General features: G+C 52.7%; 1 protein-coding gene across 1 annotated transcript in view; it reads right to left on the reverse strand.

Annotated features, from left to right (window-relative positions):
• The window catches only part of vars1 (valyl-tRNA synthetase 1), a 92,912-nt gene that overhangs the window by 34,422 nt on the left and 31,595 nt on the right, over window positions 1-26,895 (reverse strand). Inside the window, exons 7-17 of the mRNA XM_087979795.1 lie at window positions 25,119-25,219; window positions 23,277-23,401; window positions 22,341-22,505; window positions 19,985-20,066; window positions 18,332-18,451; window positions 16,562-16,670; window positions 15,376-15,464; window positions 12,647-12,737; window positions 9,571-9,695; window positions 8,246-8,349; window positions 7,875-8,033 (exon numbers count right to left, since the gene is read on the reverse strand). Of these exons, the coding sequence (XP_087835921.1) occupies window positions 7,875-8,033; window positions 8,246-8,349; window positions 9,571-9,695; window positions 12,647-12,737; window positions 15,376-15,464; window positions 16,562-16,670; window positions 18,332-18,451; window positions 19,985-20,066; window positions 22,341-22,505; window positions 23,277-23,401; window positions 25,119-25,219 (1,270 nt within the window). The remainder of the gene's footprint in view (window positions 1-7,874; window positions 8,034-8,245; window positions 8,350-9,570; window positions 9,696-12,646; window positions 12,738-15,375; window positions 15,465-16,561; window positions 16,671-18,331; window positions 18,452-19,984; window positions 20,067-22,340; window positions 22,506-23,276; window positions 23,402-25,118; window positions 25,220-26,895) is intronic.

Here is a 26,895-nt window from a genome sequence, read left to right on the forward strand (position 1 = left end):
TACTGGGAGGGTATTTCTCACAGACACAGCACGGGGGGTGGTACTGGGAGGGTATTTCACACACAGACACAGCACGGGGGGTGGTACTGGGAGGGTATTTCTCACAGACACAGCACGGGGGGTGGTACTGGGAGGGTATTTCACACACAGACACAGCACGGGGGGTGGTACTGGGAGGGTATTTCACACACAGACACAGCACGGGGAGTGGTACTGGGAGGGTATTTCACACAGACACAGCACAGGGTGAGGTACTGGGAGGGTATTTCACACACAGACACAGCACGGGGGGTGGTACTGGGAGGGTATTTCACACACAGACACAGCACGGGGGTGGTACTGGGAGGGTATTTCTCAGACACAGCACGGGGGGTGGTACTGGGAGGGTATTTCACACACAGACACAGCACAGGGGGTGGTACTGGGAGGGTATTTCACACAGACACAGCACAGGGTGAGGTACTGGGAGGGTATTTCACACACAGACACAGCACGGGGGGTGGTACTGGGAGGGTATTTCACACACAGACACAGCACGGGGGGTGGTACTGGGAGGGTATTTCTCACAGACACAGCACGGGGGGTGGTACTGGGAGGGTATTTCACACACAGACACAGCACAGGGGGTGGTACTGGGAGGGTATTTCACACACAGACACAGCACGGGGAGTGGTACTGGGAGGGTATTTCTCACAGACACAGCACGGGGGGTGGTACTGGGAGGGTATTTCACACACAGACACAGCACAGGGGGTGGTACTGGGAGGGTATTTCACACACAGACACAGCACGGGGGATGGTACTGGGAGGGTATTTCACACAGACACAGCATGGGGTGTGGTACTGGGAGGGTATTTCACACACAGACACAGCACGGGGTGTGGTACTGGGAGGGTATTTCACACACAGACACAGCACGGGGGATGGTACTGGGAGGGTATTTCACACAGACACAGCACGGGGTGTGGTACTGGGAGGGTATTTCACACACACACAGCACGGGGTGTGGTATTGGGAGGGTATTTCACACACAGACACAGCACGGGGTGTGGTACTGGGAGGGTATTTCACACAGACACAGCACAGGGGGTGGTACTGGGAGGGTATTTCACACACAGACACAGCACGTGGTGTGGTATTGGGAGGGTATTTCACACACAGCACGTGGTGTGGTATTGGGAGGGTATTTCACACACAGACACAGCACGGGGGATGGTACTGGGAGGGTATTTCACACACAGCACGTGGTGTGGTATTGGGAGGTTATTTCACACAGCACAGGGTGTGGTACTGGGAGGGTATTTCACACACAGCACGTGGTGTGGTATTGGGAGGGTATTTCACACACAGACACAGCACGGGGGATGGTACTGGGAGGGTATTTCACACACAGCACGTGGTGTGGTATTGGGAGGTTATTTCACACAGCACGGGGTGAGGTACTGGGAGGGTATTTCACACACACAGCATGGGGTGTGGTACTGGGAGGGTATTTCACACACAGACACAGCATGGGGTGTGGTACTGGGAGGGTATTTCACATTGAGACGGAGCCCGAGATCAGCAATGTGCTGATCCCAGCTGATAGTCACATTGCACAAATGCCTTTCCAGAATTAAACCTGGCTTCAGAAACAGTTTTATTCTTGCCAGTGGTATACAGTCAGTGAAATCACTCACTTCTGCTTTTACCAGGAGTATACATGCTTGATACATTCACAGCAAGGTTAAAGATTCAACCCTATTCACCAGCAACATCCTTTACAGATACTCAATCCCTGTGAAATATCAATCGCGTTCACCCTCACCTTCGGAAGGGGCAACTAGGGATGGGCCAATGAATGCTGGGCCCAGCCAGTGACTACACACCCCATAAAATAAATTATTTTCAAAGCTGTTGGGGCAGAAGCTAAACCTGTAGCTTAGTTTCTGCCATAAGTTGATACGCTTTCCCCTTGATCCTATGCAGTTGGTCACAAACTAATGCAATTTATGAAAAATAATTAAATGATCGCCAGTTTGGAGCCAATACCACTGGAAGCAAAGTCAGATTGCGTGTCCAAACTAATGTAGACACGATTGTCCAAATGCTTGGTTTCTGGGGTCTTTGTTCCTTGTGGTATGTCCTATGGCAGCACAGTGGCTCAGGGAGCTGGGTTCGATTCCAGCCTTCGAGTACTGTCTGTGTGGAGTTTGTACATGCTCCCAGTGCCTGTGTGGGTTTACTCCAGGTGCTCCGGTTTCCTCCCACAGTCCAAACATGTGCAGGTTAAGGTGGATTGACCATGGGAAATTGTCCCAGAATGTCCAAAGATGTGTAATTTAAGGTAGATTGACCATGGGAAATGCAGGGTTACAGAGATAGGGCGTTTGGGTGGGATGGTCTTTTGATGGTAGGTGGGGACTCGATGGGCTGAATGGCCTGCTTCCACATTGTGGAGTTTCCATGTCTTAGCCTCTATGAGTTCTGTTCAAAAATCACAAAACACCAGGTTATAGTCCAACAGGTTTATTTGCAAGTATTAGCTTTCGCAGCGTTATTCCTTCATTAGGTGAGTAGCTACCTGATGAAGGGACACAGTGCACTGAAAGCTAGTATTTCCAAATACACCTGGTGGACAAGAACCTGGTGTTGTGTGAGTTTCAACTTTATTGACCCTGGTCCTCCACATCAGTGAATTTTGAACACATTAGGTCAAACCAAGCTCAATTGTGGTGCAACATTGCCATCTACTGGTCCGGTTGTACATTGCACAGCAAAGTTCAAAGTTTGTGAGAAGATTTGTAGCTCGGGTGCTCGTTGCTGTGGTTCTGTTCGCCGAGTTATAGGACCTGATCAGGCGTACCCCAGAACTCTGTGGGAAGCTGGGGAAGTGGTTGCTGGGTGAAAGTGAGGACTGCAGATGCTGGAGATCAGAATCTAGATCAGTGTGGTGCTGGAAAAGCACAGCAGGTCAGGCAGCATCCGAGGAGCATGAGAATCAACATTTCGGGCAGGAGCCCTTCATCAGGAATAAGGCTGGAAGCCTTGGGGGTGGAGAGATAAATGGGGACGGGATGGGGCTGGGGAGAAGGTAGTTGAGAGCGGGATAGGTGGATGGAGGAAGGGGTAAAGGTAATAGGTCAGAGAGGAGGGTGGAGTGGATAGGTGGGAAGGGAGATAGGCAGGTCGGACAGGTCATGGGGACGGTGCTGAGCTGGAAGCTTGGGACTGGGGTGAGGTGGGGGAAGGGGAAATGAGGAAACTGGTGAAGTCCACATTGATGCCCTGGGGTTGAAGTGTTCAGAGGTAGAAGATGAGGCGTTCTTCCTCCAGGCGTCGGATGGTGAGGGAGCGGCGGTGAAGGAGGCCCAGGACCTCCATGTCCTCGGCAGAGTGGGAGGGGGGTTGAAATTTTGGGCATGGGGCAGTGTGGTTGATTGGTGCGGGTGTCCCGGAGATGTTCCCTAAAGAGCTCTGCTAGGAGGCGCCCAGTCTCCCCAATGTAGAGGAGACCGCATCGGGAGCAACGGATACAATAAATGATATTAGTGGATGTGCAGGTAAAACTTTGATGGATGTGGAAGGCTCCTTTAGGACCTTGGATGGAGGTGAGGGAGGTGGTGTGGGCACAGGTTTTACAGTTCCTGCAGTGGCAGGGGAAGGTGCCAGGATGGGAGGGTGGGTTGTAGGGGGGCGTGGACCTGACCAGGTAGTCACGGAGGGAATGGTGTTTATGGAAAGTTGATAGGGGTGGGGAGGGAAATATATCCCTGGTGGTGGGGTCTGTTTGGAGGTGATGGAAATATCGGCGGATGATTTGGTTTATGTGAAGGTTGGTAGGGTGGAAGGTGAGCACCAGGGGGGTTCTGTCCTTGTTACGGTTGGAGGGGTGGGGTCTGAGGGCGGAGGTGCGGGATGTGGATGAGATGCGTTGGAGGGCATCTTTAACCACGTGGGAAGGGAAATTGCGGTCTCTAAAGAAGGAGGCCATCTGGTGTGTTCTGTGGTGGAACTGGTCCTCCTGGGAGCAGATACGGAGGAGGCGGAGGAATTGGGAATACGGGATGGAATCTTTACAGGAGGTAGGGTGGGAAGAGGTACAATCCAGGTAGATGTGGGAGTCAGTGGGTTTGTTAAAAACATCGATGTTGAGTCAGTCGTCATTAATGGAGATGGAGAGGTCCAGGAAGGGGAGGGAGGTATCAGAGATGGGTCCAGGTAAATTTAAGGTCAGGGTGGAATGTGTTGGTGAAGTTGATGAATTGCTCAACCTCCTCGCGGGAGCACGAGGTGGCGCCAATGAAGTCATCAATGTAGCGGAGGAAGAGGTGGGGAGTGGTGCCGGTGTAATTACGGAAGATCAATTGCTTTACGTAGCCAACAAAGAGACAGGCATAGCTGGGGCCCATATGTGTGCCCATGGCTACCCCTTTGGTCTGGAGGAAGTGGCAGGATTCAAAGGAGAAATTGTTAAGGGTGAGGACCAGTTTGGCTAAACGAATGAGAGTGTCAGTGAAAGGGTACTGTTGGGGACGTCGGGAGAAGAAGAAACGGAGGGCTTGGAGGCCCTGGTCATGGCAGATGGAGGTGTAGAGGGATTGGGTATCCATGGAGAGTGACATCATCAGTGAGCCTCCGGATGAAGCACTGGTGTTAGTGACCTGCTTTCTATTTATGTGTTTGGGTTTCCTTGGGTTGGTGACATCATTTCCTGTGGTGATGTCATTTTCTGTTCTTTTTCTCAGGGGGTGGTAGATGGGGTCTAACTCGATGTGTTTGTTGATAGAGTTCCGATTGGAATGCCTTTCTTCTAGGAATTCTCATGCGTGTCTCTGTTTGGCTTGTCCGAGGATGGATGTGTTGTCCCAGTGAAAAAGGTTACCTCGGATTACAACAGGATCTGGACCAGATGGGCCAACGGGTGGCAGATGGAGTTTAATTCAGATAAATGCGAGGTGCTGCATTTTGGGAAAGCAAATCTTAGCAGGACTTATACACTTAATGGTAAGGTCCTGGGGAGTGTTGCTGAACAAAGAGACCTTGGAGTGCAGGTTCATAGTTCCTTGAAAGTGGAGTCGCAGGTAGATAGGATAGTGAAGGAGGTATTTGGTATGATTTCCTTTATTGGTCAGAGCATTGAGTACAGGGGTTGGGAGGTCATGTTGCGGCTGGACAGGAAATTGGTTAGGCCACTGTTGGAATATTGTATGCAATTCTGGTCTCCTTCCTATCGGAAAGCTGTTGTGAAACTTGAAAGGGTTCAGAAAAGATTTACAAGGATGTTGCCAGGGTTGGAAGATTTGAGCTACAGGGAGAGGCTGAACAGGCTGGGGTTGTTTTCCCTGGAGCTGAGGGGTGACCTTATAGAGGTTTATAAAATCCTGAGGGGCAGGGGTAGGATAAATAGACAAAGTATTTTCCCTGGGGTGGGGGAGTCCAGAACTAGGGGCATAGGTTTAGGGTGAGAGGGGAAAGATATAAAAGGGACCGAAGGGGCAACTTTTTCACGCAGAGGGTGGTACGTGTATGGAATGAGCTGCCAGAGGAAGTGGTGGAGGCTGGTACAGTTACAACATTTAAAAGGCATTTGGATGGGTATATCAATACGAAGGGTTTGGAGGGATATGGGCCGGGTGTTGGCAGGTGGAACTAGATTGGGTTTGGGATATCTGGTCGGCATGGACAGGTTGGACTGAAGGGACTGTTTCCGTGCTGTACATCTCTTTGCCTCTATGACTCTCAGTGAGCCCCAATATTAAAGCTAAATGCCAGAAATCTGAAGTAAAAAGAGGAAATGCTGGAGATGTTCAGCAGGCAGCAGAATGGCCCATGGGAAGAGGAGGCTGTGGGGTGGTGGGGGGGAAGGGGGGGTTACTGATGGCTGTCCCCTGACTGGTATCCCGGTGACCTCAGTGTTCTGGGGACACGGTTTCAAAGCCCAGCTCAGCTGCTGCTGGAGTTTAAACCCCATCAATAAATGATCTGGAATGAAAAGCAGTGAGCGATAACTGTAAACCGAAAATAATCCACTGCTGTAAAAGGGCATCTGCTTCAGTCAAACTCTTCTGGGGAGGAAATCTGCCCTCCTTACCTGGTCTGGACTACATGTGACTCCAGACCCCACAGCCACTCTCTTCGCTGCCCTCTGGGATGGTCAGGGAAGCTACTGAGTTTTTGGGAAGTTTAGAACAGGCAACAAACACTGGACTTGTCAGTGATGCTCACGCGGGAAGCTGGAACTAGGATTTGGGAAGAAAAGGCACAGACATGGGGTGTTTGGGGTAAAATAGATTCCAAAAAGGGGACAAAGACAGGGAGGCTGTAAGTGGCTGACGAGAGTTGGGGGAGGGGGTGGGGCGTGTCGGGAAAACAAGGCGGCTTTAAAATCATGGAATAGCAAAACCACCGGTCAGACATATCATCAGCTAACCAGGAGCCGGAGAAACAAAACCACGACATCCGGTGGATTATCTCCAACTTCGAGCTGCATTTCAGGACAAATGCAGCAGGTTGCATCACTTGTCCCATTTCCAATCCACAACTGAGCTGAAGGTCACAGTGTAAGGGCAGTAATATTCCAGCTTTGAGCTTTGTGTGATGGACCCTCCTTAGCTGTCCCCTCACCAGTGTGCGGACAGAGTACTCAGGCGGATGGCTTTTTCCATGTGGAAGTGTGTGCCGGATATCCTGAAAAAGACTTTTGTTGTTAACCTATTCCTGTTTCCTTGTGTTAATGCAGAGGTGTCTAGGTTTATTATAGCCTTCCCTCTGTGTTGTGGTTTTCACCTTGTGGAATGCCGAGATCTCAAGTCGGAATTAGAGTCAAAGAGTGATCCAAAAGATACCCTCTGCATGGATATACAGACAAAAACCAGGCTTACCCTACATTTCCCACAACCTAGTCCACTGCATTCGCTGCTCACAATCTGGTCTCCTCTACACTGGGCGAAACAAAGCACTGACTGGGTGACCACTTTGCAGAACACTTTCCCGCCTCAGGCAACTGTCCATGTGGAGTTTGCACATTCTCCCTGTGTCTGCGTGGGTTTCCTCTGGGTGCTCCGGTTTCCTCCCACAGTCCAAAACAAAACGTGCAGTTGAGGTGAATTGGCCTTGCTAAATTGTCCGTAGTGTTAGGTGAAAGGGTAAATGTAGGGGAATGGGTCTGGGTGGGTTGCTCTTCGGCGGGGCGGTGTGGACTTGTTGGGCCGAAGGGCCTGTTTCCACACTGTAGGGAATCTAATCTAATCTAATCTAAAAAAATCCTACATTCCGCCCACAAAAACATCGGGAGGCTCACTGAAGATGTTACCTAGTATGGTGACGAAACGTCTGGAAGTGAACCTTCCAGCTCAGCAAGCAAACCTACATCCAGAACTTCAACCTGAGTTACAAATCTTCTCCAAACTCTCTGAGCTCTGCCATGTCCTAACCCCAATTCCTGCACACGAGGATTTGTTACCACACAGACTGCTATTACACACAACCCATTAACAGCCACTAACAGTCCCCAATTATAGCTATTCACCCTCTGAAACTATCCACTCCCTTGTCTGCCCAACCGTTTCTCTCTCTCTTTAGGCTCTATCCCCATCTATCGTTTATTCCTTTCCCGCTCCCTCCATGCTTAAAACCATTGCCATGGCAACCATCCGTTCTGAGGAAGGGTCAGTGGACCCAAAACGTTAACTCTGATTTCTGTCCCCAGACGCTGCTAAGCTTTTCCAGCAATCTCTGTTTCCGTTCCTGATCGGCAGTATCAGCCGTTCTCTCGGTTTTTATCTGGAGATAAAACCTGCGAGTGTGTTCCACCCAGATTGAGGGAAGGCGTATTTTGCTGTGCTTCTAACCTGTCAGAACCAGCCTGGTGCAGCGCCCAGCGCAGTGCCTACCTGATGTTATCCATCCAATTAAACCAAGTCTTGAGGTGATTCTCGGGGATGATTTTCAAATCTCCATTCCGTACCGCGTCGGCCGCCATTTTCGCCATTTCGTCACAACGCACGTACCACTGGGGTTTCAGCAGAGGTTCCACAATGTCTTTGGAACGACTGAAAAGGGAAGAGACACAGACAGAGCACTCCAGCTTACTGACTTCCAGGTGCAGCTCTCCGCCAGGGCAGGTTACAAAAACAAAAAACCCAACATCCTGGCTGGCCATTAACTGCTGCGACCCAAGCTGTTTCCAAACATGTCCCGGGTAGATTCGGGGGTGACGGAGTGGTGCCACCCTGCAGCAGTAAACCTGGCATGTGCTCCTTACCTGCAGACTGGTACCACCATGGGATTGTCCTTCACTTCTCTGAAGAGGCCTCTCTGTACCAACGCGTCCAGGACAGCCTTCCGAGCATCAAACCGCTTCATTCCCTGTGGGGGAGGGAGAAAAACCTCACGTCATTCACAAACATCAAGCGTGGGTTCACCTGTCCCTGTCCTGGGAGGGTTGGACAGGGGGACAGTGATTAGGAAGCTTTACTCTGTATCTTAACCCCGTGCTCTCCCTAGCCTGGGAGTGTTTAATGGGGAGATGGTGTAGAGAGAGCTTTACTCTGTACCTAACCCCGTGCTGTCCCTGTCCTGGGAGGGTTTGATGGGGCACAGTGTAGAGGGAGCTTTACTCTGTATCTAACCCCGTGCTCTCCCAATCCTTGGAGTGTTTGAGAGTTGGGAGCAGTCACTAAATGAGATAAACGTAGTTGGGCTAAAATGGAAAGTCCCTTTTTGAAACAGCATTATGACAGGAAAAATAGCAGGTAATGGAGAGACAATATAAAATGGGAAGGGGGGGGCAATATTAAAAGGGGTGGGGCAGGAGCAGGGGGAGTTGGGGGTAAATGTGCACCGATCATTGAAGGTGGTGGGACAGGTAGAGGGGGCAGTGGATAAAGCACAGTGTCCTCGGGTTTATTAACAGGGGCACAGAGTCCAAGAGCAAGGGGCTGATGCTGAACGTGTCCCAGCCCCTTGTTAGACCCCAGCTGGAGTACTGTGTCCAGGTGTGGGCCCCACATTATCGGAAAGATGGGGAACGCGTCGGAGAGAGGGCAGGAGCGATTTACAAGAACGGATCCAGGGATGGGGAAAGGTCAGCGATGAGGAGAGATTGAAGAGGTTGGGAATGTTCTCTCTGGGAGAGAAGGCGGCTGGGAGAGGGAGATCTGAGAGAGGTTTTCAAAATCCCGAGTGGGGAGGGAAACTGGACAGAGGAGAGAGGGAGAAGCTGTTCCCACTCGGAAAAGGAACAGGAGCGAGAGGGGGGTAGATTTAAAGGGATGTACAAATGGAGGGAGGGTGAAGTGAGGGAGAGAGTTTCTCACCCAGTGGGTAGTGAGGGTGTGGAATGTACTGCCTGGGAATGGAGAGGGGGGGGGCAGGTTCAACTGAGGCATTCCAGAGGGACAGAGGATAGAAATGGGGGAGTGGGGAGTGTGTGTGATAGGGGTAAAGGGCAGGAGATAGGGCCCTGGGAAACGATGTTCGTTTGGAGAGATCGTGCAGGAATGATGGGCTGTTTGTGTGTTGTGTCTTTCCTGTGACTCAGTAACTGTGCTGCCGCGAATTAGAAAATCCCGGTGGGACGGCACTTACCAAAAACGGTTCTGGGACGTTGATGAGACAGCCATTATTGTCCATGATGTTTACAAATTCAAGGTTGTGTCTCAAGCCCACTTCATAATCGTTCTGGTCATGAGCTGGCGTGATCTTTACGGCCCCTGGGTTGTATATAAAGAAAGGAAAGGACAAAAGGGTGACATTACAAACAGTCTGACAGCTGCCTGACTACTCCTCCCAGTAGGTCAACCGCAAATCGGCAACACCGGGAGAGATCTGCCCACCTGCACTTTGTCACAAACATGAGGAACAGCCTGCTCTCCATCCAGAGACTAGCGTTCTGTCAGACACAGCTGGGAAAGCCAAACATCAAATAAAAACACCGAGGTACATACTGTCCTCAGGGTGAGGGGCTTTGTAATTTTTAAAAAATTAATTCACGGGATCTCGGTAAATTAACAAACATTTTTAATCATTCATTCACAGAATGTGGGCATCGCTGGTTATAGAAACATAGAAGATAGGAGCAGGAGGCGGCCATTCGGCCCTTCCAGCCTGCTCTGCTATTCATCACGATCATGGCTGATCGTCCAACTCAAAAGCCTAATCCTGCTTTCTCCCCATCACTTTTGACCCCATTCACCCCCAAGTGCTATATCCAGCTGCTTTGTGAAGACTTTCGATGATTTGGCATCAGCTACTTAAGAGTCATAGAGAAGCACAGCACAGAAACAGACCCTTCCGTCCAACCCGTCCATGCCGATCAGATATCTCAACCCAATCTAATCCCACCCTCCAAACCCTTCCTATTCATATACCCAGCCAGATGCCTCTTAAATGTTGCAATTGTACCAGCCTCCACCACTTCCTCTGGCAGCTCATTCCATACATGCACCATCCTCTGCGTGAAAAAGTTGCTCCTTAGATCTCTTTTATATCTTTCCCCTCTCACCCTAAACCTGTGCCCTCTAGTTCTGGACTCCCCAATCCCAGGGAAAAGACCTTGCCCATGAATTCCACAGGCTCACCACTCTCTGGGTGAAGCAATCTCTCCTCATCTCTGTCCTATGTGATCCACCCCAAATCCTCAGACAATGATTCCTGGTTCTGGATGCACCCACCCTCAGGAACACCTGCATCTACCCCATCTCGTCCTGTTCGAGTTTTAGAAGTCTCTATGAGATCCCTCCTCGTCCATCTGAACTCCAGCAAAAACAATCCTAAGATTAGATTCCCTACAGTGTGGAAACAGGCCCTTCGGCCCAACAAGTCCACACTGACCCTCCAAATAGTAACCCATCCAGACCCATTTCCCTCTGACTAATCCACCTAACACTACGGACAATTTAGCATGGCCCATTCACCTCACCTGCACATCTTTGGACTGTGGGAGGAAACCGGAGCACCCAGAGGAAACCCACACAGACACGGGGAGAATGTGCAAACTCCACACAGACAGTCACCCGAGGGTGGAATCAAACCCGGGTCCCTGGTGCTGTGAGGCAGCAGTGCGAACCACTGAGCCACCGTGCCGCACCGTAACCTAGTCAATCTCTTCTTGTGCGTCAGTCCCGACAACCCCAGAACCAGCCTGGGAAATCTTCCCTGCACTCCCGCATTTATTGGCCAGGGGTCATTTCAGAGTCAACCGCGTCCCTGTGGGTTTGGAGTCACGTGCAGACCAGACCAGTTAAGATTTCCTTCCACGAAAGGACATGGGTGACCCAGAGGGAATTTTCACCATCTTCCTGAAGGCTGAACTGCAAAGGAATTGCGGCTGCTCTGGAAGTTGGATAGGCGGAGGGACGATTCAGTAACCGTGACAGAGACAAGGCAGGTAGTGTTTAAGGTCGAGATGTATGCTGTCAGCCTACTGGGTTCTAGATCGGAGTGGTGCTGGAAAAGCACAGCTGGTCAGGCAGCATCCGAGGAGCAGGAAAATTGACGTTTTGGGCAAAAGCCCTTCATCAGGAATAGAGGCAGAGAGCCTGCAGGGTGGAGAGATCAATTGCTCCCTTATGTTAAAATGATGCAATACCACCCTCTCCTGGCCTGCACGTGCCACTGCACAGGGGCTGATGGAGATGAAAATCATCTCATTTATCTCTCCACCCTGGAGACTCCCTGCCTCTATTCCTGATGAAGGGCTTTTGCCTGAAACGTCGATTTTCCTGCTCCTCGGATGCTGCCTGAGCTGCTGTGCTTTTCCAGCACCACTCTGATCTAGAATCTGGTTTCCAGCATCTGCAGCCCTTGTTTTTACCCTGTCAGCCTACTGGTGACAATCGACCCTCTCGGGAAACCTTGCTCCAAACAGATTGCCTGCTCATATTGCTGTTAGTGGGAGTTTGCTGTACACACACACACACTTCCTCCTCCTCCTCCCCCCCTCCCCATACACACACACACACACTTCCTCCTCCTCCTCCTCCCCCCCTCCACACACACACATGCACACACACACTTCCTCCTCCCCCCCTCCACACGCACACACACACTTCCTCCTCCCCCCCTCCACACACACACACTTCCTCCTCCTCCTCCTCCCCCCTCCACACACACACACACACACACACACACTTCCTCCTCCTCCTCCTCCCCCCCTCCACACACACACACACTTCCTCCTCCTCCTCCTCCCCCCTCTACACACACACACACTTCCTCCTCCTCCTCCTCCCCCCTCTACACACACACACACACTTCCTCCTCCTCCTCCTCCCCCCTCTACACACACACACACACTTCCTCCTCCTCCTCCTCCTCCCCCCCTCCACACACACACACACACTTCCTCCTCCTCCTCCCCCCTCTACACACACTTCCTCCTCCTCCTCCTCCCCCCCTCCACACACACTTCCTCCTCCTCCTCCTCCTCCCCCCCTCCACACACACACACACACACACACACACACTTCCTCCTCCTCCTCCTCCCCCCTCTACACACACACACACACACACACACACACACACTTCCTCCTCCTCCTCCTCCTCCTCCTCCACACACACACACACACACACACATGCTGCGAGAGGGGACCATGCCTACAGACGGCGCTACAGAAATCCAAGTCCTGCCTCCCCCCCTTCAGGGGGACCCTGGGGACCGTACCTGTTCCAAAACTCATGTCCACAAACTCATCGAAGACGATGGCCATTTTCCGGTCACAGAAAGGGTGGATGACGAACTTCCCTTTCAGATTCTACAGGGCAGAGAGCGAAACCAAACTTCACTCTAGGTTTACAAGAGACGCGGTGAGCTGTGCCGGTGAGTTTCAAATTCCCGAACATGAAGCCATTCCCCAGCTCGTTACCCCATTCCTACACACACTCTCACACTCAAAACCAGGTCGGGGCGGGGTGGGGTAGGTCAGACTGAGTGGGAGAAACTGGCTCCTTGGGACAAAGATTTGAGAGATTTGGCTAAAAACTAAAACAAAGTGAATTGTCGGGTTTCAATGTCCAAAAGGGTGGGGCGAGACAATTCAGTGGGTGGCAAGGTGACTCAGTGGTTAGCCTTACAGCACCAGGACCTGGGGTCAATTCCAGTCTCGGGCGACTGTCTGTGTGGAGTTTGCACATTCTCCCTGTGTCTGCGTGGGTTTCCTCCCACAATCCAAAGATGTGGTCAGGGTGGATTGGCCATGGGAAATTGTCCCATAGTGCCCAGGGATGTGCAGGTTAGGGTGGATTGGCCGTGGGAAATTGTCCCATAGTGCCCAGGGATGTGCAGGTTAGGGTGGATTGGCCATGGGACATTGTCCCATAATGCCCAGGGATGTGCAGGTTAGGGTGGATTGGCCATGGGAAATTGTCCCATAATGCCCAGGGATGTGCAGGTTAGGGTGGATTGGCCATGGGAAATTGTCCCATAGTGCCCAGGGATGTGCAGGTTAGGGTGGATTGGCCATGGGAAATTGTCCCATAGTGCCCAGGGATGTGCAGGTTAGGGTGGATTGGCCATGGGAAATTGTCCCATAGTGTCCAGGGATGTGCAGGTTAGGGTGGATTGGCCATGGGAAATTGTCCCATAGTGCCCAGGGATGTGCAGGTTAGGGTGGATTGGCCATGGGAAATTGTCCCATAGTGCCCAGGGATGTGCAGGTTAGGGTGGATTGGCCATGGGAAATTGTCCCATAGTGTCCAGTGATGTGCAGGTTAGGGTGGATTAGCCATGGGAAATTGTCCCATAGTGTCCAGGGATGTGTAGGTTAGGGTGGATTGGCCATGGTAAATTGTGCCATAGAGCCCAGGGATGTGCAGGTTAGGGTGGATTGGCCATGGGAAATTGTCCCATAGTGCCCAGGGATGTGCAGGTTAGGGTGGATTGGCCATGGGAAATTGTCCCATAGTGCCCAGGGATGTGCAGGTTAGGGTGGATTGGCCATGGGAAATTGTCCCATAGTGTCCAGGGATGTGTAGGTTAGGGTGGATTGGCCATGGGAAATTGTCCCATAGTGCCCAGGGATGAGCAGGTAAGGGTGGGTTGGCCATGGAAAATTATCCATATTGTCCAGGGATATGTAGGTTAGGTGGATTAGCCATGGGAAATGCGAGGTTACAAGGATAGGGTTGGTCTGGGTGAGATGCTCTTCAGAGGGTTGGTGTGGACTCGATGGGCTGAATGGCCTGCTTCCACACTATAGGGATTCTGTGATCCTAACTGTCACAAAGGCAATGGGAGCTTCAGTCAAAAGGAAAACTTGCAAGTCAGAAGGAAAAGACCGAACAGAATTGGGATGAACTGGAAATCTCTTTCAGGGAGACAGAATCTGCTCAATGGGCCGAATGACCTCCTGTGCAAGGGAGGAGGTAAATTTGAGTGCAGGCTTTCAGACAATTCTCAGGCTTTGAAGGCCAGCCTGAAGGAAGGTCTCTCCGTGCTCTGATCCTGTACTTGGCGACACGACGTGTGAAATCTTGTTTCGGATTCCAAGAGCTGTGAGCAGAAGGTCGGTTTATTTTCCCTGCTCCCTCGCACAGTCCTGGGTGTCCAAACGAGAGGAAGCTAAGACGGAGTTGGCCACAGAGCCATTTGGGAGCAAGTCGTAGAGATGGGAGATTTAACAGTGACGGGGCTGAGGTTCCCCAAACCCGCGAGGCCACAGGTCTCATTGCAAACAGAGACAAACCTGTGTGGAGTTTGCACGTTCTCCCCGTGTCTGCGTGGATTTCCTCCGGGTGCTCCGGTTTCCTCCCACAATCCAAAGATGTGCAGGTCAGGTGAATTGGCCATGGGAAATTGCCCGTAGTGTTAAGTGCAGGGGTAAACATAGGGGAATGGGTCTGGGTGGGTGCGTTTTGGCAGGTCAGTGTGGACTGGTTGGGCCGAAGGGCCTGTTTTCACACTGTAAGTAATCTAATCTATCTAAAACCGATGGCGTTGGGAAAGACCATCAAAGCTGAGGGAATGGGACGGAAGTGAACGCTGAGCGATTGGAATGGGCCGTTCCTGCCTCACCCCCACATAGACAGGGCTGGCCACTCCGACCCACTGCTATCCCACGCACACTGCAAATCGGGAGGCAGACATCCGTTGCTGAAACACTTTCCCGGTTCCTGCTTGTCTTAGGACCTTCAGTTTCATTTACACAGGTCAGGTGGGAGACCCCAGACATTGGGGCTCGGATCGGATAGATTCGTGGTTGGTCGGGAAATCGAGGGGTTAACGGGAAAGGGCAGGAAAGCAGACCCGAGGGGTGTGGGATCACCCGAGTGAATGGTGGAGCAGGCTCGAAGGGCCGAATGGCCTACTCCTGTGTTGACACAACAGCAACACCCCCACGCTCCTCCCACCCACCACCCACCCACCCCGCCCCCCCGCCCCGCTCTGGGGATTACCTGGTATCTGGAGTCCTGAGGGTGGACAGCGACTGCAGTGTCTCCCAGCATGGTCTCAACACGAGTGGTCGCCACGACCACCTCCTCATCTGCAACGACATAGGGAAGGGCATGATCGGCCAGTGCTGGGATGTTTAAAGAGCTGAACAAAACAGTCTAGGTATTATAGAGGTGGGTAGCTCCTTGTAAACGGAGCCACGGGTAGGCAGAGCGGTCAAGGCTGCTTTCTGAATGCTTGCTTTCATCAGTCACAGCACTGAGTACAGGAGGTGGAAGGTCATGTTGCAGATGTACAAGACATGGGTGAGGCCACATTGGAAACACAGCATGCAGCTCTGGTCACCCTCCTATAGAAACGTTATTATTAAACCAGAAAGAGTGCAGGAAAGATTTACTAGGATGCTACTTGGACTGGAAGGTTTGGGTTATGAGAGGTTGGATTGGCTGGGCCTTTTTCTCTTGGAGTGTAGGAGACGGAGGTCTCCTTTCAAAGCAGAGATAAGGTAGATAGCATTTCCCCAGGGTAGGGGAGTCTAAAACTAGAGGGCAAAGGTTTAAGGTGAGAGGGGAGAGATACAGAAGGGTGCACAGGGACAATGTTTTTCACAGAGGGTGGGGAATGTGTGGAACAGGCTCCCAGAGATACTGGTGGAGGAGAGTACAATTTGTCATTTAAGAAACATTTAAACAGCTACGTGGATGGGACAGGAGGGAGGGATACGGACCAAACACAGGCAAATGGGACTAATTTAAATTGGGAAAACTGGGCGGGCATGGGCGAGTTGGGCCGAAGGGCCTGTTTCCCTGCTGTAGACCTCTGTGACCCTGCTGGGTTACAGAACATCTTCAGGCTTTGTACACAGATCTCAGCTTGCACATTACAAACCCCACACCTTTCTCATTCCCAGCATGCTGGAGGGATGGGGTTAGTTTATGAGGAGAGGTCAGAGGCTGGGATCGTACCCACTGGGATCGCCGAAGGACGGGTGGTGACACCATTGAGCCAAAGCCTTTTGTCTTGAAGGGGGGGTGTGGTAGAGAGCGATAAGAGCCAGCTCTTTCATAGAACACAATGGGCTGAACGGCCAGGTCCGGTGTGACAGCATTGAACACCGGTTCACTGGAGTGAACCAGACTGGAAGCCGCACTGTCGGCGGATGTTAACCGGGAGCGCCCGGAAACTCACCCGAGCCATCGATTCTGTAGGCAAAAGAGACGAGGACCCCGAACTCCACCTTGTCCTTGTAACTGGGCACCGGGAGAAGAGTCCGTCCCGGCAGCTCCTTCTTATCCACCTGAAGGAGACAAGCACACCACAAAGTGACTCTCCTGCTGATTCCCACCGGCCGGGAACGCAACTGCCCCCATCCCTGCCCTTCGCGACTGGAACCCCCAATCCCCACTCACCCAGCCCCTGCCACCTCTCCGACCCCCAGCCAATTCCTCATCCTGGTGAACAGAACGCGGCACTGCCCTGTCAGTCAATGAGAAGAACCACCCTGGCGCTGGCACTGGTGGGAAGGCCCCTCAGATCTATCTCCGCCATTAAATGTTATCGCGTCTGATCTCCTCTCCCCTCCCCTCTCCACGTCGTCCACTGCCCTGGGTAGTGTCGCAAGGCCAGACTGAGACCCCGTTACCGGAAGGTGGTCCAAGCATTTATTCAAGATCGGTTTTCAGGAACAGTTTAAACCTGTACCTTTCAAACCCACCCAGAAGGACAAGGGGCAGCAGATCCATGGGAACCCCACCCCCTGCAAGTGCCCCTCCGAGCCCCTCCCCATCCCGACTTGGAAATATATCGGCCGTTCCTTCAGTGGGGCTGGATCCCAATCCTGGAATTCCCTCCCTAGGGGACATTGTGGGTCTATCCACAGCACATGGACTGCAGCGGTTCAAGAAGGCAGCTCACCCCCACCTTCTCAAGGGGGGGCAACTAGAGACGGGGTAATAAATGCAGCTCACCCCCCACCTTCTCAAGAGGGGCAACTAGGGACAGGGCAGTAAATGCTGGGACCCAGCCAGCCACATTGCAAGAATGAACTAAAAAGCCCCCACTGGAATCAAACAAAGCCACAGCACATGAGGTTGCAGGGTGACCAAGGATGTGAACTGAATAACCAAGGATAGCAAACCCAGGAAAACAGATTATCCTCTGATGGCGAGAGATTGGTAAAGGGGGAGGTGCAGTGAGACCTGGATGTCCCTGTACACCAGTCGCTGAGAGTAAACATTGCAGGAACAGCAGGAGGTGAAGAAGGGAATTGGGATGTTGGCCTCAATACTGAGAGGGTTGGAGTACAGGAGCAGGGATATCTCACTGTAACTGGGCAGGGCCTTGATGAGACCACATCGGGAGGACTGTGGGGGCTGTTTGGATCTCCTCAACAGAGGAAGGATGTGCTGGTGTTGGAGGGGGCCCAGAGGAGGTTTACAACAATGACCCCCGGGGATGAAGGGTTTGTCAAATCAGGAGGGGTTGAGGACTCTTGGTCAGTACTCGATGGTGTTTAGAAGGATGGGGGGGGGGGGGGGGGGGGATCTGACTGAAACCTACAGAATCCTGGATAGAGTGGACATGGAGAAGATGTTTCCACTCGTAGGAGAGACTAGAACCCGAAGGCACAGCCTCAGGGTGAAGGGACGACCCTTTCAAACTGAGAGGAGTTGGAATTTCATCAGGCAGAAGCTGGGGACTCTGTGAAGCTGATTGCCACAGAGCACTCTGGAGGGCAGGTCACTGAGTGTGTTTAAGACAGAGGTAGACAGGTTGTCGATCAGTAAGGGGGGGGGGGTGAAGGGTTACGGGGAGAAGGCAGGAGAATGGGCTTGAGAAACATATCAGCCACGATGACATGATGGGAGTGGACCCGATGGGCCGAAGAGCCTGATCCTGCTCCTTATGGGAGAGCGGGCGGATTTGGGAAGGCCCACTGGGCCAGGCTGAGTACGGTACCTCGATGTCAGAGATGGCAGAGTTCAGTGTGCAGGACCAGTTCACCAGACGCGTGCTGCGATAGATCACCCCCTCGTCGTGCAGCTGGATAAACGCTTCCTCGACAGCCCTCGACAGTTTCTGTGGGAGGAGGAGGAGGAGATCACACCCATTAATCCTATACCTCCCAGGCTGCCCCACCCCGGGTAGGGGGGGCCTGGTGTACAGCACCTCTACCCCAACCCACACAGAATATAGCTGGCCCCAAACTAGTTCCCCACCCACCCGGAGCGAGGGGCACACAGTCGAGGCTTTGTAACGTCTCTTCACATCAAACGTGGCTTGATCGCCACTTTGCTGTTCGCTCCCCATAACCTGCCAAGACAGAGGTTGGATTCTGCCCACGCGCCCCGAGCTTAAACGTATTCCCGAGTCGCCGGAGGAGGGGGGTGGGGTGGGGAATCCAACTGCCCACTGCGGGCAGAAATGTCTCTTTGTGTCTCAGCCCGAAGCGAGTGGGCAACGTCTGGGTTAACAATCCATTCCAGTGCTCTCTTCCCCCGATCTCCCCTCTCATGGACATCGCTGGCATTTAGTGCCAGTCCCTAACTGCCCCTTGAACTGACCCCCTTGCTTATGGAGAGTCAGTGGCGTATTGGCAATGCCAATGGACTGGCGATACAGAACTCCAGGCTGAGACACTGGGTTTGAACCCCACGACGGCAGATAGCGACGTCTTTAAAATAAATTTTCAGAAGTCTGGAACGACAAACTGACCTAATGACGGCTACTGGAGAGACCCATCTGGGTTTACATCAGGGATGGCCATCTGCTGCCCGCTACCCCGTCTGGCCTACATGTGACCCTAGGCCACACAGCAACATGGCTGACTCTAAACGCTCCTCCTGTCAAATGGCCCTAAACAAGCCACCAGCTCAAAGGGCATTTAGCAAGGGGCAATAAATGTTGGCCCAGCCAGTGACACGGGGTGGGGAGGTCATGGCCTGGTGGTATTCCCGCTGGCCTGTTAACCCAGAGACCCAGATAATGTTTTGGGGTCCTGGGTTCGAATCCTGGGATTTGAATTCAATAAAAATCTGGAATCAATGATGAATCTGTTGCTGATTGTTGGAAAATCCCATCTGGTTCCTTGATGTCCTTTAAGGAAGGAAACTGCTATCCTTACTTGGTCTGGCCTACATGTGACTCCAGACCCACAGCAATGTGGGTAACTGCCCTCTGGGGCAATTAGGGATGGGCAACAAAAGCTGGTCTAGCCAGCGACACCTTGCTCCCATGAACGAATCTTTAAAAATCCACATCCCATGAGCAAACAGAAGAGAGCACTGACTGGAGGCACATCGTGCAGACTGGGGAAAGGAAGGCACATTTCCCTCTCTAACAACCAGGAGGGAACCCCATAATTTTTTAAACGACAATTGACGGAGTTCATTACTGAGCCGAGAGTTCCAGATCCGATAGACAAAGCTAAGATTTCGGCAGGGTCTGTGGTGGGATTCTCTGTCCTCTGCCTCTGGGTTATGGGTCTGGTGACGATACTGCCCTCGCCGTTATGGGGAGACGGGGGATGAACTGGAGTATCAGTCCCCACCCCCCCCCCACTCCCTTCAGACTATCCCCCCTGAGGTGAACGGCCTGCCCAGGAATACTCACCGGGTCCATAGTGAAGCAGGCACGGTCCCAGTCCAGAGAGGAGCCCAGCTTCCGTAGCTGGTGGTAAATCCGGTCGCCTTTCCTGCCCGAGGGAGAAGGAACGTTTAGGAATCTGCAGAGCCGGCTGAGAGTTTTCAAAACAAAAAACGCTGGTGACACGAAAGGGTCAGATGCCTTCAAGGTGCAGCGGAGACAGACCTGCTTCAGCCTTTCCCTCTGGATCTCCGGGATCAGCTGGACTCCGAGCCGAGGGGGTTTGCATCCCACTCGAGTGCCGTGACTTGGTTGGCAGTGCCGAGGGAGAGCCACCCTGCCCTCCCAGACAGCACCCCAGCATAGGGTCAGCTCCAAGGCCCGGGGGGAACGGGGTGGGCTGGATTTACCCAACTCGGCTGATGTCCCAAACCAGGTCAAACACGGAACAGGAAATGTGGGATCCTGCTGTGCAGTCGGGTGGGAGGTTACGCCCCTCCACATCAAACAGGCCTCAGGCTTGGAAACTCTGAGCCAGTCCTGAATCCTAACGCAGCAAGGACCGGACAACATCCAGGTTTGTGCTGAAGAGTGACCACATAAATGCCAGGTAATGACTATCACCAACAAGAGAGAATTTTACTTCGTGTTAATTCACTCGCGGGTCAGGGGCTGGGGCAGTATTTACTGTCTGCGCTGGGTCACCATCACAGCTTCCTCTTCTGTCAACATCCCAGGGGTTATCATTAACTAGAAACTGAGCTGGATTCACCACATAAACACTGCAGCTAGGAATACTACGGCAAATAAATCCCATCCTGACCCACCATCTACAAGGCACAAGGCAGGAGGGTGAGGAAATACTCCCCACTTGCCCTGGACGGGGGCAGCTCAAACAACACTCAACACCATCCAGGGACAAAGCAGCCCCCGCTTGATTGGCACCACATCCACAAACATCCCCTCCCTCCACCCCCCGACACTCAGTAACAGCAGTGTGTACCATCTACAAGATACCCTGCAGAAACTCACCAAACATCCCCTCCCTCCACCCCCCGACGCTCAGTAACAGCAGTGTGTACCATCTACAAGATACCCTGCAGAAACTCCCCAAACATCCCCTCCCTCCACCCCCGACGCTCAGTAACAGCAGTGTGTACCATCTACAAGATACCCTCCAGAACCTCCCCAAACATCCCCTCCCTCCACCCCCCATGCTCAGTAACAGCAGTGTGTACCATCTACAAGATACCCTGCAGAAACTCACCAAACATCCCCTCCCCCCACCCCCTGACACTCAGTAACAGCAGTGTGTACCATCTACAAGGTACCCTGCAGAAACTCCCCAAACATCCCCTCCCTCCACCCCCCGACGCTCAGTAACAGCAGTGTGTACCATCTACAAGATACCCTGCAGAAACTCCCCAAACATCCCCTCCCCCCCACCCCCCGACGCTCAGTAACAGCAGTGTGTACCATCTACAAGGTACCCTGCAGAAACTCCCCAAACATCCCCTCCCTCCACCCCCCGACGCTCAGTAACAGCAGTGTGTACCATCTACAAGGTACCCTGCAGAAACTCCCCAAACATCCCCTCCCTCCACCCCCTGACGCTCAGTAACAGCAGTGTGTACCATCTACAAGGTACCCTGCAGAAACTCCCCAAACATCCCCTCCCTCCACCCCCCGACGCTCAGTAACAGCAGTGTGTACCATCCACAAGGTACCCTGCAGAAACTCCCCAAACATCCCCTCCCTCCACCCCCCGACGCTCAGTAACAGCAGTGTGTACCATCTACAAGATACCCTGCAGAAACTCCCCAAACATCCCCTCCCTCCACCCCCCGACGCTCAGTAACAGCAGTGTGTACCATCTACAAGGTACCCTGCAGAAACTCACCAAAGACCCTCAGGCAGCACCTTCCAACCCCACGGCCACTTCCATCCAGAAGGACAAGGGGCAGCAGATCCATGGGAACCCCACCCCCTGCAAGTTCCCCTCCGAGCCCCTCCCCATCCCAACTTGGAAATATATCGGCCGTTCCTTCAGTGTGACAGGGTCCCAATCCTGGAATTACCTCCCTAAGGAACATTACCCACAGCGCATGGACTGCAGCGGTTCAAAAAGGCAGCTCACCCCCACCTTCTCAAGGGGGGCAACTAGGGATGAGGGCAATAAATGCTGTGCCCAGCCAGCAATGGTCACATCCTGTAAATGAATCAGCAAAAACACTCTCATCCCAACAGGATGGAAATGACTGATACCCACCAGCCTCTGCAGATGAGAACAATGGTCACCAAACACCACTGGGAGTCCAGCTCTGCCCGTCCGATACAGAACCGCGCAGCCCCCCACAGAGGAAGTGCCAATGGCTGTACTCACTCGTTCTTCCACTTCCACACTTCCTGGATGAAGTTCTGGCGGCCCAGGTCATGCCGGGTTTGCCTGGACTGGCGCCACAGCCGTTTCTCCACCACCACCTGCGTGGCAATGCCAGCGTGATCACAGCCCGGGTTCCACAGGGTGGTCTCTCCGCGCATCCGGTGCCTGGGGACCAACAGGAGCAAGACGAACGGGAGCTAACGGGACGCATAACCGGGGAACGCACCCCAATACACCCACCCCCTCAACCGGGAAAGATGCCAACTGACCCAGGGTATCGCTCCGACCAGCCGTGCACTGGAGTCCGTTCTGAAGTCGGAATGCAATCCGGGAGAACGGAGAGCAGCCGTGCACAAGGACGGGAAACCTTTGCCCCGTGGGTCTTTTATAACTGCGCGTGGGCTTGCATTGGTGAGCACGGGCATTTGCCAACCAATGAACCCGGTACAATCGATATTGCCACCCAGGCAAATTTACCACAAACCCCGCCTACCCCGCTGCCAGAATAATGAACTAACTCCGGATTTGCTTCCAGTTTCCCAGCACTCCCAATTCGTGGCAGGATGCGTGGCACAGCACTGTTTATGCCATCGTGGGGCAGAGACCAGGGGCTGGGGAGCTGGGGGGGAAGCCAAGGGCACAACCAGATTGGCTGTGATCTTCGTGAACAGAGGACGGCACAGATCCGAGGGGCCGAATGGCCAGTTCCTCAGCCCCCTGTTTGTATCTGCTTTCACATTTACATCCCTCGACTGATGGGAATTCCAAAACAGCTTCAGTTTTGTGGGGCTGGTGGGGGGGGGGGGGTTCTGTCAGCGGATGGAGCTCAGGAACGCCGTCCAGGCAGAGCGGAGACCGGATTCGTCGGAGATTCCCCCATCATGTAAACATTCCCTAACTGCAGGCAAATGGATGGTCTTCACAGAGGGACATTACCAGCGAGTCAGTGAGTCCTGGATTGCGTTGGTGAGGGCATGGCCCAGATGCAGGGACCCAGTCACATTAGGCGGAGGGATACAGATCATGAACATCCCCTTCGGGTTCGGCTCCGAGATACTGTGCTGTGGGGTCAGAAAATAAACAGAAAGTAATCAGACATCAACACCCTCCCCCCCGAAAGCAACGGCAGCATTCTCTCATGGCACCTGGGGCACGGGCGGGGACCAGCATTTATCGTCCATCACTGGTTGCCCCCCTTGAGAAGGTGGGGGTGAGCTGCATTTACTGCCCCTGTCCCTAGTTGCCCCCCTTGAGAAGGTGGGGGTGAGCTGCATTTACTGCCCCTGTCCCTAGTTGCCCCCCCTTGAGAAGGTGGGGGTGAGCTGCATTTACTGCCCCTGTCCCTAGTTGCCCCCTTGAGAAGGTGGGGGTGAGCTGCCTTCTTGAACCGCTGCAGTCCATGTGCTGTGGGTAGACCCACAATGTCCCTTAGGGAGGGAATTCCAGGATTGGGACCCAGCCACACTGAAGGAACGGCCGATATATTTCCAAGTCGGGATGGGGAGGGGCTCGGAGGGGAACTTGCAGGGGGTGGTGTTCCCATGGATCTGCTGCCCCTTGTCCTTCTGGATGGAAGTGGCCGTGGGTTTGGAAGGTGCTGTCTGAGGGTCTTTGTTGAAAAATGTGTTGCTGGAAAAACACAGGTCAGGCAGCATCCGAGGAGCAGGAGAATTGACGTTTCAGGCATAAGCCCTTCTTCAGGATGTTGCCTGGCCTGCTGTGTTTTTCCAGCATCACATTCTTCAACTCTGCTCTGCAGCATCTGCAGTCCTCACTTTCTCCTGCCTGAGGATCTTTGATGAGTTTCTGCAGGGTACCTTGTAGATGGTACTCACTGCTGTTACTGAGCGTCGGGGGGTGGAGGGAGGGGATGTTTGGGGAGTTTCTGCAGGGTACCTTGTAGATGGTACACACTGCTGTTACTGAGCATCGGGGGGTGGAGGGAGGGGATGTTTGGGGAGTTTCTGCAGGGTACCTTGTAGATGGTACACACTGCTGTTACTGAGTGTCGGGGGGGGGGGGTGGAGGGAGGGGATGTTTGGGGAGTTTCTGCAGGGTACCTTGTAGATGGTACACACTGCTGTTACTGAGTGTCGGGGGGTGGAGGGAGGGGATGTTTGGGGAGTTTCTGCAGGGTATCTTGTAGATGGTACACACTGCTGTTACTGAGTGTCGGGGGGTGGAGGGGAGGGGATGTTTGGGGAGTTTCTGCAGGGTATCTTGTAGATGGTACACACTGCTGTTACTGAGCGTCGGGGGGTGGAGGGAGGGGATGTTTGTGGGTGTGGTGTCAGTCAAGCAGGAGCTGCTTTGTTTTGGATGGTGTTGAACCTCTTGAGTGTTGTTGGGGCTGCCCCCATCCGGGGGCAAGTGGGGAGTAATCCCTCACCCTCCTGCCTTGTGCCTTTTGGATGGTGGGGCAGGCTTTTGGGGGTGGGGGGGGGGGGGGTGAGGTTCCTTGCTGCAGGATTCCCAGCCCCTGTTCCTGACCAGAAGAAAGCGTCCCAAGATATCTCACTCGAGCAGCTGTCAATCAAAATCCCAACAGGAATGAGCTGGTCGGCTGTGGAGGCCCTCACTGTCAACCTGACACTCTGGTTCAGCTGATGGCCTGTGTATTTCCCAGGCATCCACCACTCCCCCTGCACTCAGAAAACTCACCACCCAGCCCAGGGCCCAGGAACCAGCAACCCACCGCTCTGCGGAACGTTCCAGAAGCACAGGCTAAGCTGACAGCCACAGTCTGGGGTCGCTTCACCATTAGTGGCCAGCACTTACCGTGTATTCGGGTTTGAAAAAGCCTTGCTTTTCCCACCAGGGGTACCAGGCAGCTTCCACATACTGGGGGCTGTAGGAGTCTGGCATTGGGCAGGACACATCTACAGGAAATAGATAGCAACACATTAGGGACTGTAGCCTGCACTCCCACCTTCAGAGGTAGGAGGGGAATGAGGAGGAGCAAATATCTTTTTTATTCCTCCACGGGAGGTGTGCATCGTTGACTACGCCATTCGGCCCATCGCTGTGACCAATGCAAAGAACTGCTGGAGATCAGAAACACAGAGAAGCACTCAGTGTCTGTGGGGAGAGAAGCTGAGTGATACACACATACCTGACTCAGAACCTCTCTCTCTCTCTCTGCGCCTCCCAAACTGCCCTTGAACTGATGGCTTTGCTCAGCCATTTCACAGGCCCCCACGATGCTCTGGGTTCGGGAGTCGCCTGTAGGCCAGACCAGGTAAACTCGGCAGACTTCTCTCTCTAAAGGACATTAGTGAACCTGATTTTTTTAAAATCGATCTTAGTTTCATAATCACCTTAGCTCAGCCTCACTTAATATCTCAGGTATATCAATCAATTGCAAATTGACAGAATTTGAACCCATGCCATTAATTAGCCTGGCTGTTTGGGTTGCTTTGAAAAGCGTGTTGCTGGAAAAGCACAGCAGGTCAGGCAGCATCCAAGGAACAGGGGAATCAATGTTTTGGGCATGAGCCCATCAGTCCTGATGAAGGGCTTATACCCAAGACATCGACTCTCCTGCTCCTCAGATGCTGCCTGACCTGCTGTGCTTTTCCAGAGCCACACACACAACTTTGGCTCTCCAGCATCTGCAGTCGTCACTTTCTCCTAGCCTCTGGGCTGCTTATCCAGCAACTTTAATCACAATGTTACCATCTCGCCACTGACACACATGGGGAGATGAATGGACATAGCGTATCCCTTACAGATCTGCAGGGGTAAGAGGCAGACTTGTTTTGTGGCACCACATCCATGGATTACCAAGTCGATTAAAATTGTTTTAAAATCACGATACTTTCCTCTTTTATTTTAAGGATGTTGCTGGATTTTAACACAGCTGCTACACACCTCCTGACCGTTAGCCAGAGCTCTAGAAAGCTCCTAGTTTTAGTGCAGGGACAAAGCTAAACCTGTCGCTGGTAGAAGTTTGTACCTATTAATGTGTGGGCACACTGTAAACAAACAGACAATGACAGCACAGACCTTCCATCCTGTCGACAGATAATAAAAAGATCCATCAAAATGCATTATGCCTGCAGTGGTGCTAAAGGCCACCGTCTACTCCTCATGTGTTCAATGGGGTTTGACCAGGGAACACGCACAGATTCATTCACCTCAATGACACTACAATGAGCAGAGACACCTGATCAAACCTGCTCTGTAATTTGTATAGTTTTACCTCTTTCCAGCTGGTCGGAGTTTAACCTCGGAATAAAGGCCTGTTTCCCTCTAATACTGACCTGAAAATTAAACTCTTACCCCGTTTAAAAGCATCATCGTGCTGCATGGTCACCAGCCTTAAAGATATTCTGTAAACCCCTGGCCTCCAGCTGCCTGTAACTGACTGAATTTCAAACTCCAGAGTCAAATAGCACTCACTTGACTCTGATACTCCCACATGATTACAATTTGGATTTTACCACGCCAAGGTAAAACTCTTTCGTTTCCAACATGTACGTGCACACCCACGTGATGTGCGAAGTGGCAAAGTCAGCTCCAGGTTTGAATATCTGAGCAAATATTCCTGGTTTAT

Source organism: Chiloscyllium plagiosum, unplaced genomic scaffold, assembly GCF_037043375.1.
Source record: "Chiloscyllium plagiosum isolate Xiang-an unplaced genomic scaffold, Cpla_swu_hap1 HiC_scaffold_35, whole genome shotgun sequence".
Classification (NCBI taxonomy): Eukaryota; Metazoa; Chordata; class Chondrichthyes; order Orectolobiformes; family Hemiscylliidae; genus Chiloscyllium; species Chiloscyllium plagiosum.